Consider the following 14,183-nt stretch of genomic DNA (forward strand, 5'->3'; position numbering starts at 1 on the left):
TGCCCTGCACAGGCGCAGCGCCCTCCGCTCTCGCGGCCAATGTCGGCCCTGTGGGCGGGGCGCCACGTCGCGCCTCAGCGTTGTGTCCCGGCATGGCGGCGGGACAGGGGCTGAGAGAGGAGCTGGAGCAGCGGCTAAACGACTTGGGCATCGCCGTCACCACCGCCGAGCACCCGGAGGTGGGGCCGTGCTGCGGGTGGCCTTGCTCTGGGCTGTGTAAGGGGGGGCTTTGGGGTCCCTTCCGACCCACCCGCTGCATGTATAGAGTGAGCGAGAGGGGAAGCAGGAGCAGCATGGGGCGTTTTATTGGCGTTCTGTATAAATTTCTCCATCAAAGGGTTCGGTTTTGAGGCTGAGCTGAGTCGGTATTTTCTAAGTGTTTAACTACCAGCTGGCAGTACGCAATGGAGTCCCATGGGATGCAGCCTCATGCTGTGCTCACTGTGTTTTCCAGGTGTTGACGGTGGAAGAGATGATGGCCCACGTTGGGCACATGAGAGGAGGGCACAGTAAGAACCTCTTCCTTAAGGACAAGAAGAAGAAAGGCTTCTGGCTGGTGACTGTCCTGCACGACAGGCAGGTGGATTTAAACCACCTGGCAAAGAAACTCGGCCTCGGAAGTGGAAACCTCAGGTTCGCCAATGAAGACGCCATGCTGGAGAAGCTGCGGGTGGGCCAGGGCTGTGCCACACCGCTGGCTCTGTTCTGCGACCACGGGGACGTCAGCTTCGTGCTGGACGCCGCCTTCCTGGAGGGCGGCCACGAAAAGGTGTATTTTCATCCCATGACAAACTGTGCGACCATGGGCTTAAGCCCTGAGGACTTCCTGAAGTTTGTGAAGTCGACGGGCCACGATCCCATCATTGTACATTTCAATGAAGACATTCAGTAGGTTCACGTGGCTCAGCATCGATTCTATGGGGTAAAACTGGTGGGAGGAGTTTGACAATAAATACAGCTTGGAGAAGCAGGCCTGCTCTTTTGTACACTGTAATATTCAGTGGGGAAAAACAAATACTCAACAGAATATTCTTGAGCAGATGTTTGCATCTGCCAGCATCCCGCAGGATGAAAAGGCATTATATGAATAACATTTATATGAATAATGTTATATTAATAAAATGCATCCATGGAACTCTGTGTGGTACTGGGCTTGAAGGACTAAACGTAGTTTAGAAATAACAAGTTAACTTAAATGGTCTAAACTGTTTATCAACACGCAGTACAGAAGGGTCTATCTCACCTGGCACAGTATGAGCTTCTGTGCACAATTCCTGCTGCTTCAGCAACATGTATCCTTAAAACCAGTACTATGTAAGTGGAAAGAATGGTGTGACAGCAGATAGACTTGAGTTTCTCCCTTCAGGAGATGGGAGAACTGACCATATGAATGTCTGAATGTTCAGAAGGCTGTGGGGAGACTGAATTGGCTTAGGATGATATTTTTAGTATAGAAAAGTATACGCTACCATAGGGATGAGACCAGCACGTTCTCTACATTGAATTCCCAATGAAATTATTTCTCCACTCTCCTTTCTAAATGAGTAAAACCCCTTTCAAACACTTCCTTTGTATTTAAGACAGAAGCGGAAAGTCTATGGAGTCCAGCAGCCAAACTGGTCACAAATACCCATGTTAGAACCCAGAGACAGGAACATTTTGGAGATCAGAGGTGAGAGGGCTTTTAAATACTGCCCAATGAACGCGGCTGTGGTTGAAGGAAAATGCCCAAAGGCAAACAGCAGGATCAGCACAGCAGGAAATGGAAGAGGGAAAAAAGAGTGAAGAAAACCACAGAAGGACTTGTGGTGCTTATTAGTATTTGCTACTGCATCTTGCTACAGGATGCAATACTAACAATGGCAAAGGGGGACGTTTTAAACAAGGAGATGTCAGCCAGTTTGACTCAGTTTCATTAGTTAAGGCCGAAACAGCTCAGAGAGCTGAAGAACAACATCCAAAGTTATTTCCCCCCACTGATCAATGAACGGCCTCACAAACTCCAGGCTGACAAATGTGCTTCTAACACAGGCAGACAGTGAGGTTTGTCTGAGTGCCACTCTGCCTTCGCTTTATCCCTTGTGGCACTCGTGAGTTCTCACTTCCAAAAAGGGGGAGTAAAAAACAATATACTCAGCTTGTGAAGTTTTAAAAGCAGAAAGCTTTAAATAGATAATAAGTTAAAAAGATGTGCACAACAGCAGATTCCTACACTTACCTATCCATAGATCTGCACAACTTAAAACTACTTTTGCTATCAGAACTTCTGAGCCTTGTTTCAGCAGAAATAACCATCAAGCAAAACCAAAGCTCCAGATCCTGCATTTGGCAGATCTGCCAGCAATTCTTAATGTATTTACTATGAAATTATTCGTGTATCTTAAAAATAATACTGCAATAAGTACACGAGTCTTTACAAACAAACAGCACGGAACAAACTACGCAGCGCCCAGAGTATTTCTGCTACAGTTTTATAGGTTTCCTTTCGGAAGAAATACTGAACACATCACCAACCGAGCACAACCACCACTTAACACCAATATCCTTCCAGTAACAGCAGATTCCAGAACACGTGTGTTATCAATGTATGTACACAAAATAAGGATAAAAATTATTTGGTTTGGTATTTTAATAACATCATTAATAAATGTATACAATGGCAAACATTAAAAAAAAAAATCAATATGTAAAGGAAATTACAGTTTTAAATAAGAGCTTTTTTAAGTTTTGTTTCACACCTAAGTACATTCCTTTAAGGCAGTTTTATTAATATCAAAGCATTATTTACATATACGTTATCATCTACCTCTAGGAATCATCCGTGAGCTCTGTTGAGGCCGCACCACGTCTTGGACAAAGTTGGGAATGTTGCTAAATAACAGCAGACTATCAGCAAAGCAAATGGAAATTCTACATTGTACAGCATTAAAATAAAGTCTGTAAACTTGAATTAACAGTGACACGTTTGGCAACTCAACTCTTGCTGCTAACAGTGATGTGCTCTTCTTGTAGGCTGCCCCACAGCCACTGTGCTGCTCCCCTGGGAGGCCGTGTTTCACAGAACCCCCTGGTGGCTCCCAAATTACATTGAGAGTTTGGTTTTTAGTTGTGTGGAAAGATGAGGTGCCTTACCACCAGTTTGGAAAGAGATCTGTATCACAGTGCAGAGCTCTCCTGCTCTGAAAAGCCCTTGCAAAGGTAAGCATGGGAAGTCTTATGGTCTGATCTCAATGTAAATCTATCCCTGGTGCTACTTTGGTGTAACTTGGTGAATACAAACCAAAATCCCCCCCTCTCCCTCTGTCTCTGTGCTGATGCTGGCCCAGCAGCTCAAACCCTGCCAAGAACAGTGCAGGGGACAGCAGCCAGCACTGCAGCACACAGCTCTGACCTGTGTAAGCGGGATGAACTCTGCTGCCTCATCCCCATATTCCTGATGATGGTCTCAAACAAGGGAAATGCACTTAGGTTTTTGGACAAAGGCTTTTCACTTTCAATACACATTATCAGTTGACCAATAACTTTCACATTTGTGACTAAGCATCCCGGCCATGATGGAAAACTCTGGAAAACTTAATGAATACAGAAAAGAGCTAAAAAAATGACAAGTCAGGGGAGTCCCCGTGAAGGAATGACACAGCCATGTGTAGTGAGGGCAGAAGGCTGCAATGTGCCTGGCAACATGACACACATCAGCCATGGTAATATTCCCAGGTCTTTGAGTATGCGCCAAGCCAGGGCGCACACAGCTGCACAGATACTGCAATAAAAGTGTTTGGCACTATGGGTTAATTCAAGACACGTGAGTTCTAGAAACAGTGACACTACAAATTGGTTAGGGTTTAAAAGTTTCAAGTGCATCAGTCCAAGGAGAGGTACTGGAAGAATGCACCAACACTCAGGCCTTGAAACAAACCTGGAATTAGCAAAATTGAGAATTAGTTTCCTAGTATTTACTTATCTCAGTTATCTTTCCTAAAAGCTATGGTTTTAGTGAGGGCTACTGACACGATCACATGTTGATGAAGCTCTGTAAGGCAAGTTTTCCTTCAGTCCCTATGGCTATGCCTTTATTGCATGGCAGAGAAAGCTGGCCTGACATCATGTTTTTATTGCTTACAGTAATTTTACTGTGAGAGCACACCAGGGCTCTGTCTGGCTCACTTTGTATTGAGGAAGAACCTTGGTAATACCTGAGCTCTGACTGCACACAGGGACACAGCAGTACCTGCAATACAGCATCTGACACCTGGAAACTGTCACTGCACCCTGGAGCACCCGGAGTCCTTCCCAAAAAGACTGTGCTATCAATTACAGCACAGGAAGTTATTCCACGTGCAAATGACCTCAGACTGCCTGCAAAGACATTGTGTTACTGGATGTCAGGAACGCTCTGGGCTTCAGGTCACTCCTGGGATCACTGAACTATGGCAATATTCTGCAAAACTCAGGATGCTTCCTCTGAAAGCAAGGAAAATTTTGGCACCAAAAATAAGGGGACCAGAATGAGACACTTGTATGAGTTCGTGCTGAAATTCAGCTGATGAATATAAATACCAGAAACGTCATTAGAGGAAAAAAAAAAATCAAACTCCGCTAAGGTGTAGAGCTGCAAAGTTTGTCCAAGTTTCAGGGGGAAAAAAAAGTTTAAACTCCGTGGAAAAAACACTCAGGTATTTGTATTGAACCAGGTATTTGTATTGCCAAGGCAAAATAATCCGTTTGATGGAGACCCTGTAACATATTCCATCATAAAGAAGTATTTCAGAAAGAAATCACTTTCAGGAAAATAAAATGTCCAGTTCTAAAGCTTATTGGACTTACTTTTGTTTTCTTCCTTTTCCTTTTTGACTAAATTTCAGTAAAATAAGAGACAACTTGCCAGCACGCTTTTAAATCTGCAGGACCACGTTCTCTCTCCAGTCATAAATGATTCTGTCCCTATTATCCCTGAAAGCCTGAGACTTGATAAATGGCAAAACCTGGAAGCCTCGAGAAAAAAAGATGAAGTGAAAGGAGCTGCGGTTGCCGTATCACAGTCTGAGCAGCAGTGTGATCCTTTAAGAAGCACACTGCAGCCCCAGTTCTGAGCCATGCTTACTTTACTTTATGTGAACACAGAGCTGCAATGGGAGTTCAGACACGAGGAGGTTACACAGCTGATGTGACCCTGGAGAACAGAAGCATGAACATGCCCTGCTGTGTTGAAATAAAGAAAGATTACAGTAATGTTAGACCTGCTTGTAAGTTCAGGTACACTTCCTTTGAGCTTACTGCAAATGCTTCCAAGACAACCACCGAATGTACCAATTACACTTGTTGACTTTAATATAAGTCAATAAGCAACAAAATGTATCTTATGAGATTACCTTAAGAGGAATTGATTGTAAAATGCATACATGTTATTTCATGTGTTTTGTTTTTCTTTTTTGCCGTCAAGAAACTACCTAAGCTGCAATCAAACTCATGTCAGAAGGCAAACAATAAAAGAAGCAAACAGTCAGCACACAAACACGGTATGACAGCCTTCTCCTGGAAATGCCATTTGTTGAAACCAGCCTGATGCTAAAGAAAAAGTTACAGAAAATCAGACCTGACAATTTCCCATCAAAGGCATCTGAACATGGATATGCAGAATAACTCGGGAATGTGAAAAACGCAAGTAACAAACATTTTCTATATTACACGATTATCCCACAAGCCCCCACATTTGTTAGTTATCAAATATTTCCATGTATGTAAACAATTGTTGTTCCCCGCAGTATGCAACAAGAAGAAATTAACATAAACCTTGTAAAGAGCTGTTCCATGCAGATTATGCTAACCCATAAGGCAGGGAAGTGCCAGTAAGCTGAGAGGTTTTTGTATATACAGTTGCTTTCAACAAAATACTACAGCATTTATTGTAAATTTACAGAAGTTAATATAAACTGCGAGTTACGGGTTGGGTTTGTTGGTTTTTTTTTTGGCTAAGTATTAGCAGAAGCTTAAGCAAATCAGTGGCTAATTTCATAAACAGAAGGTGAAAGAAGTTTGTTTTTCCTGGAGTAATTCTTGAGACCTTAAAATCCTTGGTCCTTAGGGAGATGAGAACTGTCCTTTATTCAGTAGGTCTTAACAGTGCAATGTGCAATAATTCCTATGATCATCTACCAATTTTCGGCAGCAGACTCCAGTAGAACTCCTTGATTCAAGGAAGGAAGGAAGGAAGGTAGGTAGCTTTTTATTTCTTGCCTGCTCTAGTCACGAAGAATGTAAAAAATTCCCTTAATATTTATTAATGATTCCTACAGTTGCTGTCTTGTTTACTTCAGAAATAAAGGCTTCATATTGAGACACTGAAGGACACTTTTCTCTCTGTGTTGAAAGGCAGAAAGGTAGAAAGAGAAAAGAACGTAAGAAAAGCTGAAGTGCAGAAGTATAAAATACAGAGTTAAGTCACTAACAGAACTAACAGCACTAACAGCACGCATCAAGGATGTTTTAATCACGTCAAAAGGAGGACAGAATGCCAAAGACAAGCCAAAGGCCGCTTTCTTATACGATGGAATATTTTGCAAAACAAAATTGTTTTAACTGTTCTTTTAGACTTATTTGTCCTTTTCTAAGAACTGACTTCACTATTTGTGCTTCATTTGCCTTTGTTGTACTTTCTTCTTCAAGAGAAATTTGAAAACTGAAAATAAATGGCATCTTTACCGGCAAAAGAAAGACTCAATGGGACGAACTTCCCTACCTTCACAGGCAAAACAACTGCACTAAAACAACACATTCTGGCTTAACTAACAAGCAAGATAAAGCCAGTTAAGCAAGCGGTATTTACATCTGGTTAATGCCATGTGCGCTCGTTCTTATGTGTAATGCTGTTAGTTTGTTGTAAATGAAATTAATCTCATTTACATTTTGGGCAGAAAACTCACCACTTGGCCCACATCTCATGTAGTGGGTAATAGATTTAGGAGCTTTGTTGCTCCCTAGACCTGCATTTTGAATTTCTGCTTTCTGGGATAGCTTCCACATCTGCAGAGAAAAGCATTTCATATTATTCATCACATTGATCAGGACAAGAAAAATACCCTCATGCATACATTCATTCTACTTATCGGTAGAGCAAAAGGATATACAAACATTTAGGGTTTTTGGAGAGGACAGAACAGAGAAGAGGGAAAGAAGAAACTCATGGAAGTGCCTACTCAATGACAGTCATTAAAGTTCATCTTAGCATTCAAAATAATAAGGTACAATTTTCAAAGCCACAATCAGATACATTCAACTTGCATATACACTAAACCTATAACTCTGCCTGTGTGATGAGAAAACAATATCGTATTTTATCAAGGCTGATAACCTAGCTGAGAACTTAACTCATCTTTTCCTTTTTTTGTTTAACCTTGTTCCTATTTACAGATATGTTCACACTTAATTCTGCTAAGCAGAAAATTATCTTTGCATGCAACAGCTTGAACATGCAAAGTGCAGTATCTTAGTTCACTATTCACTCAAAGCAAAGCATCAAGCAAACACTTAATGGCAAGCAAATCACAGAACCTGAGCAACCACCCCTTTTCGGCTAGCAGCCACTATTTAATGTCTATAATTACCATGCAGAGTTCTACCATCCTATTTTAAAGGCAGCAGGGATCAGGGAACAAGCAAGTGCACTGTGTGTTTGACAGTCAGCCTCCTTGATGGATGGCCAAGGAGCAGCAATGACTGGACCTGTAATGAATCTCATAGAGTCTTCCACTCCTTGTGCACAGACCAACAGAGACACCCACAACATACATAATACTATGCCAAGAAGGCCAAGAAGTGTTTATAAAAAGTAAATTAAGTTTACTAAACAGTTCCCATTATACACAAGAGCATTTGTTTTCTTTCATGAACTAGGAGCGTGCTTTTCCTGCTGCAGTGAACCCAGTGGAGCAAGAAGAGGAGTACAATAATCATCATCTTCAGAACTGAAGTTTAATTCATTACAAGGTTATAAAATAATGCAAACTAGTAGCTTGGGTAGGAAGAGTTATGTCAGAACTCTTTGTCTGTAAGAGGATCAGATACCAGCAGAACATTCAGCTATTCTGAAGCCTTTTGTCTTAGTGAAAGCAGCTGTTTTAGTGCTGCTCCCTCCTCTTGAGAGTAATGCAAAACACAGGCTATGACACATAAAGTACCAGGTATAAACACTATCAGTCTTGTTTTTTATGTGAAAGTTTAGCGCTGTGGAAATAAATGAAGCAATGCAAACTGAAGTGCCCCACGAGCTGTAGCTGGAAAAACGCTTCTTTTGTCCCACTGAAATCAAGCTTTAACTACACTCCACAGGGGGAGAACCCTTAGGAGTTCTCTTTAGGCTGGCTTCCCTCATTACAGTCACTCATTACAATTAGGGACTAGTGCCTGTGCAGGAAAAGTTCCTAACAAGCATATACCTGGAGACAATGCTGCTATTTTTCAATGTTGTAACAGTCCAAAGGACCTAAGCAAAGGTAACGCTTCCACCCAAGAGCTAACAGCATGTATGAAACCTGAAGAATTCCTCAAACAGTGACAACTGGATCTAAATAGAAGATACTGCCTCTAGCTACAGACCTTGTCCTGATCATAAAGGAGCTTTGCTAAGAGACAGAACCTTGCAGTCAGCTAAGAAAAACATACTGGAGGCACAGAATGAGTTCACGCGAAGTACTGGTAATGCTACAAAGATTTTCTCTAATTCCTCAAATAACCTACAGTATACACTACTCACATTGCTTTCGATAACACTGTTTTCAAAGCTAATTCAAGCACATCTGAATTAACAGAAATGAAGATGAATGATGTGATGCAAGATCAGAAGGCAACGTTTAAGAGTGAAGACTAAAATGGGTATGAAATTAAGACTCTTCTTCAGATTTGAGGCTGTGTTGTTATTTCTGTTTTAAAGGGTGAAACAGTTTGAAGGGGAAATACGGCAACGATGAGCAACACTTACATGAAAAATCATCAGCCCGACAATAACAGATGCCTGCAAGCATGGCAAAGGATGGCTATTTTATTTTTTGAAACAATAATTTTCTGCTCCACAGAATGCCTTCAATAAATCCATTTTTCCCCCTCCTACTCCTTTTCCTCATCTCAAAAAGTAATTGAAGGTCTGGATGCACCCACACGTGCAGAGGGAGCAGGTAAAAGTGACTGCCAAAACCACTCTATCACCTATGGAGGGTCATGGAGAACAGGAGAGGTTGCTTCAAGACTGGAGGACAGCCAGCGTCACCCCAATCTTCAAAAGGGGCAAGGAGGTCATGCAAAGCTACAGGTCAGACAGCCTCACTTCTGTTCCTGGAAAGTGATGAAACAACTTATTCTGGATGTCATCTCCAAAGAAGTGGAAGAAAGGAATAGCCATCATGGGTTCAGCAAAGGGAAATCATGCTTGACCCAATCTGGTAGCCTTCTGTCATGACTAGCTGGGTAGATGAGGGGATGGTTGTGATCAGCAGCCCAGAGTCTGGTTGGAGGTCAATAGCTAATGGTATTCCCCAGGGGTAAATACTGGGCCTGGTCTTATTTAATATCTTCATCAACACCCTGGAAGAAGGGACAGAGTCAACCCTTAGCAAGTCTGCTGATGACCTGAAGCTGTGAGGAGTAGCTGACCAGTGGCACCAGAAAGCTGTACTGCCATTCAGCAAGACCTGGACAGGCTGAAGAACTGGGCTCACAGGAACCTGAGGGTCAACAAAGGCAAGCGTAGAGTCCTACATCCAGGGAGGAATAACCAGGGAGGAAATCAGTACAGGTTAGAGGATGGCCTGCTGGAAAGGAGCACTGCAGAAAAGGACCTGTGGGTCCTGGTGGCCAAGATGCTGGCCATGAGCCAGCAGTTTGCTCCAGTGGCCAAGAAAGCCAATGGGATCCTGGAGTGCATTACAAAGAGCATTGAGCAGCAGGTCGAGGGAGGTGATCCTCCCCCTCTGCTCTGCCCTGGTGAAGCCACATTTTGAATACTGTCCAGTTCTGGGCTCCGCAGTTTAGACAGAAATCTTCTGCAGAGAGTCCAGCAGAAGGCCACAAAAATCATTAGAGGCATGAAACATCTCTTCCTTATGAATGAAGGGTGAGAGACCTAGGACTGCCCAGTGTGGAGGATAAGGCAGAGAGAGGATCTTATCAACACTCATCAATATTGAAAGGGCAGGTGTCAAGCAGATGAGGCCAGGCAGGCACTTTTGGTGGTGCCCAGTGACAGAACAAGGGGGAACAGGCACAAACTGCAACAGGAAATTCTGCCTGAACATGAGAAAGAGGCTGCCCTAAGAGGTGGCAGTGACCTTCCCTGGAGATAAACAAAACCTTCATGGACACTGTCCTTGAGACCTGCTGCAGGAGGTTTGACCTGGGGGATCTCCAGAGGTCCCTTCCAACCTGTATGAGTCTTTGGAAGAGCTACCTCCACATTTAATTAACAGTTCTCGTGTATTAAATGGAGACTTTAGAGACCAACAACACAAAGGACGTCTGCTGCTTTCTCTGAAGGAACTGTATTTTTGTATCACTTCTATTCCTCCTTAGTTAAACACTGGGGAATTTAAATCCAGCACCCACAGCAGCACCACGACTGCCACAAAACTGCTGACAAAACAAATTCAATTGGAAAAATCAGAATAGGTTTTTCATTATTTTATGTGTATATACGAGTATATTTTTCTATATGTATTATATATATTTATCATTGCAAAGTTTCAAGGAATTGCTTGAAACCATGGTTTATTAAGACATCAGTTTCTAACATTGCTGTTCAGCTGGTTGTCTGAAATTTAATGAGTTACACACTTGAATTCATAAGCAAGTTCTGAATTACTTGCCTTCTGCAGCACTAATATTTAACAGTTTTTGTTACTCTGCTACACATCTTGGTTTCTATTACACAAATGTTATTTATATTAAGAAGAAAAAATGAATTTCCACCATAATCAATACAAGTTTATTACCATACAACACATGGATTCTCAGATAAGGGTGTTATTTGACTCCTAGTGAAACAGCATACTGCACCACATTTGTACACCAGAGGTGGAAAGACAACACATACGAATGGGAAAAGGTGGAAAGGGTCATTTTTTCACTGCGAGTGCTGCATGTTGTTCCATTGTTACCTCTTAATTAAAAAAATAATAAAATCATTATTTTAGGTTTAGAATTATGAATGGTAATTCTAATTATTAAAATATTTAATAATTAATATGGAACGTGAATCATTTTTGTGCAAGACAGAGTCACTGAGTTACTGGATTATAAGTTGTTTCTTGTGCAGGGTAACACACGGGAGGTGGGATAAATGTTAAGAGCAAGGAACGGAGCAAGAGAAATCTCCCTAAATGCTTCTTTTCACTGGTACAGGGAAAAAGGTGTTTGTACTCCAAACACAAAGTCAACACGTTACTGATCAAGGAAGCGTAAGCGCAACTGAAAGGCACAGTCTTTGCACTGACAACGCTGTAGTTCACTGTGCAATTTCTGGCTACACAGCATGCGGTGGCTTTAACATGCATACAGTTACGTACAGGAAAAAAAAACCCAACAAAATATTTATAATGGACAACAAATAAAAATACAGCTTGCATTATAAAGGTTTTGAAAGCATGCAAAATACATACAGCGCAATTAATGTTTCATGCAAACTTGGACGAGGTTACAGTTTTACATTCAAACACATGCTTGAGCACACAACTCAGCTGCGTGCCACTGTTCCTAGGCAAAAAAAAATAACCCACAGATCTAAATGAGTTACTTTTTCATTGTAGTGAAATTCTAAGTCCAGTGGACATTCAACAGAGCATCTACGTGTCCTATATAATTATATATTTAGTAATACAGTTTTCTTATCATACACAACCATACTCATACCACACAGTTTTATTGTCTTCAGAAACAAGAAGCAGGGACTCTGCCTCATGTGTGTTCACACAGGTGGTAGGAACAAGTTCACTACTCAGAGCTGACCACAGGTCCCTATCAGCAGAGTTCTGATTGGTAAAAGGCTCTTCCTGATTTTTTGGTACAGATACTAATTTTGACAGGTTTGCCTGATCAGCTTTTGATGCAGACCTTGGAGGCAATCCACTTATGTTACTAACTAATTCAGTGTTAAGGGATAAAAATGGCTGCAACACAGTAAAAGATCCTGTGTTCTCATTACCAGATAGACTGCCTTGATCATTAAACATATTTGTGCTTAAAAAAGCTTTCTCACAAAAACTGGACCTTTCCATCCTTGAAGTCTTAGGCACATCGGGGTTACATCCTAAATTACGGGGCTTAACTGTATTAGTTGCACTGCTTTGTGGAACACAACCTACTCCGTAAGCCACACAGTGAAAAAAATGAGAGGATAACTGGTGTGCTGAGTACTCACTAGATGTTGCCGGAACACTTCTGTCAGCGGTGGATGTTGCTGGATCACTAGAAACAGGCTGCCTAACGTCCTTAGACAAAAAATCATGAATGCTTGTCCTTCGAGTAGTTCCTTCTGCTGTAGAAATCACACTGCTCGCACGAGGTAAGGTGGCGTAAGGATTGCAATCCCTTGATTGTCGCTGTGATACAGATGTTTGCACCTTTTCTTTCACTGATTTGGCCTTCCCTTGAGTGCCTGATGTAAATTTTATTGGAGAGCTAGTAAAATAGGCATCTTCTGTTTTACGAAGGCTGGGCCTTACAAGCTGTTCTGGTTTAATGGATCGTCCATCTGAGAAATGAACCGGATTTTTTACACTCGATGACCTCACAATTCCACAACCAGAAGATGCCTTTCTCAGCTTTTCCTTTCCTGTCAGCTCAGATGACTCAGATAAACTTCTCATTACTTCATCTAAAAGATTCTCTTCACTCCCAGATTTCATCTGTCAAAAATATCAAATGTATTGTAAATGTACAGCTTGTAATTTTTACTTTTTCCATTCATTAATCTTTGAGGACACAGAACAATTCTCAAAGCGTTTTAAAATATAAAATCTTATAAGTGAAAATGGTATTATATCTAAATGCTTAGAAGCTTTCCACGCAGGTTACTTACAAGCAAGTTAAAAACTAGGTTACTACAGCAATCACAGCTACTTGGAGTTAGCACCCATAGCACCAAGTAGTGCAAAAGCTGAGAACTTTAAGCTCATCTTCTCACCCACTTGCTGTCTGCCACCAACCATCACTACTTTGCTACGCAATTTCAAATGAACTACCACTCCAACTTACACAGACAATACAGAGCTAAAAGCTTACGACCTCTGTACACTCAAACAATAAAAGACGACCTCAGGAAAACAATACAAAGCATACAGAGCTTCGGTGGCTGAATCTGGATGGGTTTCAAAAAGTTATTTTTGTAGAGGACTTCAGAAATAGAAAAAAAACAAAAGCAAATACACTTCACAGACTTAAAGACTTCAGCACTTTTTGAAACGGTAAAGGAAATAAATTGGAATAAACCTTTAAGATAAAAGCTTTCAGGAAAGGCTCTCGCAGAAGGCTGAAGGGAGAACTTCTGAAGATCCTTACAGCCTGAATTATTCAGTGGTTCTATGAAATGGATTCTTTGATCCCTGAGCAGCGGTGGATTAGATTTGACAGCTCAGGTAGTCTCTTAGTTCTGTTTCCAGAATATTGTTTAATGTTTTAAACAGATGAAAAACAAACAAAAACCCTAATCACCACAAACATCTTGCCAGAGATAACAGGTGCTGCATTATTTTTAAGCAGCTAACAAAAAATCCAGGGATTTACTACTAATTCAAGGCACAGACTACTCCAATCAATTCAGATGTGAATCTGTACATTTCCATTATAACCATATAACTAAAAACAGGGGGAGGTTGATCCTTACCCTTGATAGGCTCTAGCCAGAGTAAATGCCTTGCTTTAGCATCTAGAGCACTCCTAGGCTTCAGACAGATCAACTTTGAGTGATGAAGGACTTAGAGCAGCAGCAGAGACAAGAGTGATTCTGTGCTTCAACAAACTGGGACTGATTTTAAATAACACTCTCTCCTAGATTTCAGTGACTCCAAGGCTAGGTGTTTTGCCCAGTGGTGTTAAATAAGGAAGTAAACATGAAACCACCAAGATTCTCTCCTTGGGGACCGAAGTAAAATATCTCCTTTGCTGTTGATGTAAGACAGCAGCTCCCTCTGAAGACAAGAGCT

At 41.5% G+C, this 14,183-nt stretch overlaps 2 protein-coding genes across 28 annotated transcripts in view; one reads left to right on the plus strand and one right to left on the minus strand.

Moving 5' to 3' along the window:
• Positions 1-52: 52 nt before the first annotated feature.
• Positions 53-1,135, plus strand: LOC107310824 (prolyl-tRNA synthetase associated domain-containing protein 1-like). The gene is made up of 2 exons (XM_015856829.3): positions 53-179; positions 455-1,135. The coding sequence occupies exons 1-2, from the start codon at positions 93-95 to the stop codon at positions 890-892; spliced, it is 525 nt and encodes a 174-aa protein (XP_015712315.2). The 5' UTR covers positions 53-92; the 3' UTR covers positions 893-1,135.
• A 1,322-nt stretch (positions 1,136-2,457) lies between these two features.
• CCDC88A (coiled-coil and HOOK domain protein 88A) overlaps positions 2,458-14,183 on the minus strand; it is a 70,158-nt gene continuing 58,432 nt past the window's right edge. For 13 of the 27 annotated variants that reach the window (XM_015856825.2, XM_015856824.2, XM_015856821.2 and 10 more), the window contains one exon: positions 10,688-12,887. In XM_015856825.2, coding sequence (XP_015712311.2) covers positions 11,871-12,887 — 1,017 coding nt within the window. In that variant the 3' untranslated portion in view covers positions 10,688-11,870. Of the gene's footprint in view, positions 6,358-6,920; positions 7,021-7,949; positions 12,888-14,183 lie in introns of those variants that run through there. The other 14 variants (XM_085542582.1, XM_085542581.1, XM_085542579.1 and 11 more) reach the window with 2 other exon arrangements.

The sequence above is a fragment of the Coturnix japonica genome, chromosome 3 (assembly GCF_054131305.1).
Source record: "Coturnix japonica strain WE chromosome 3, WE-NBRP24, whole genome shotgun sequence".
In the NCBI taxonomy this organism is placed as follows: Eukaryota; Metazoa; Chordata; class Aves; order Galliformes; family Phasianidae; genus Coturnix; species Coturnix japonica.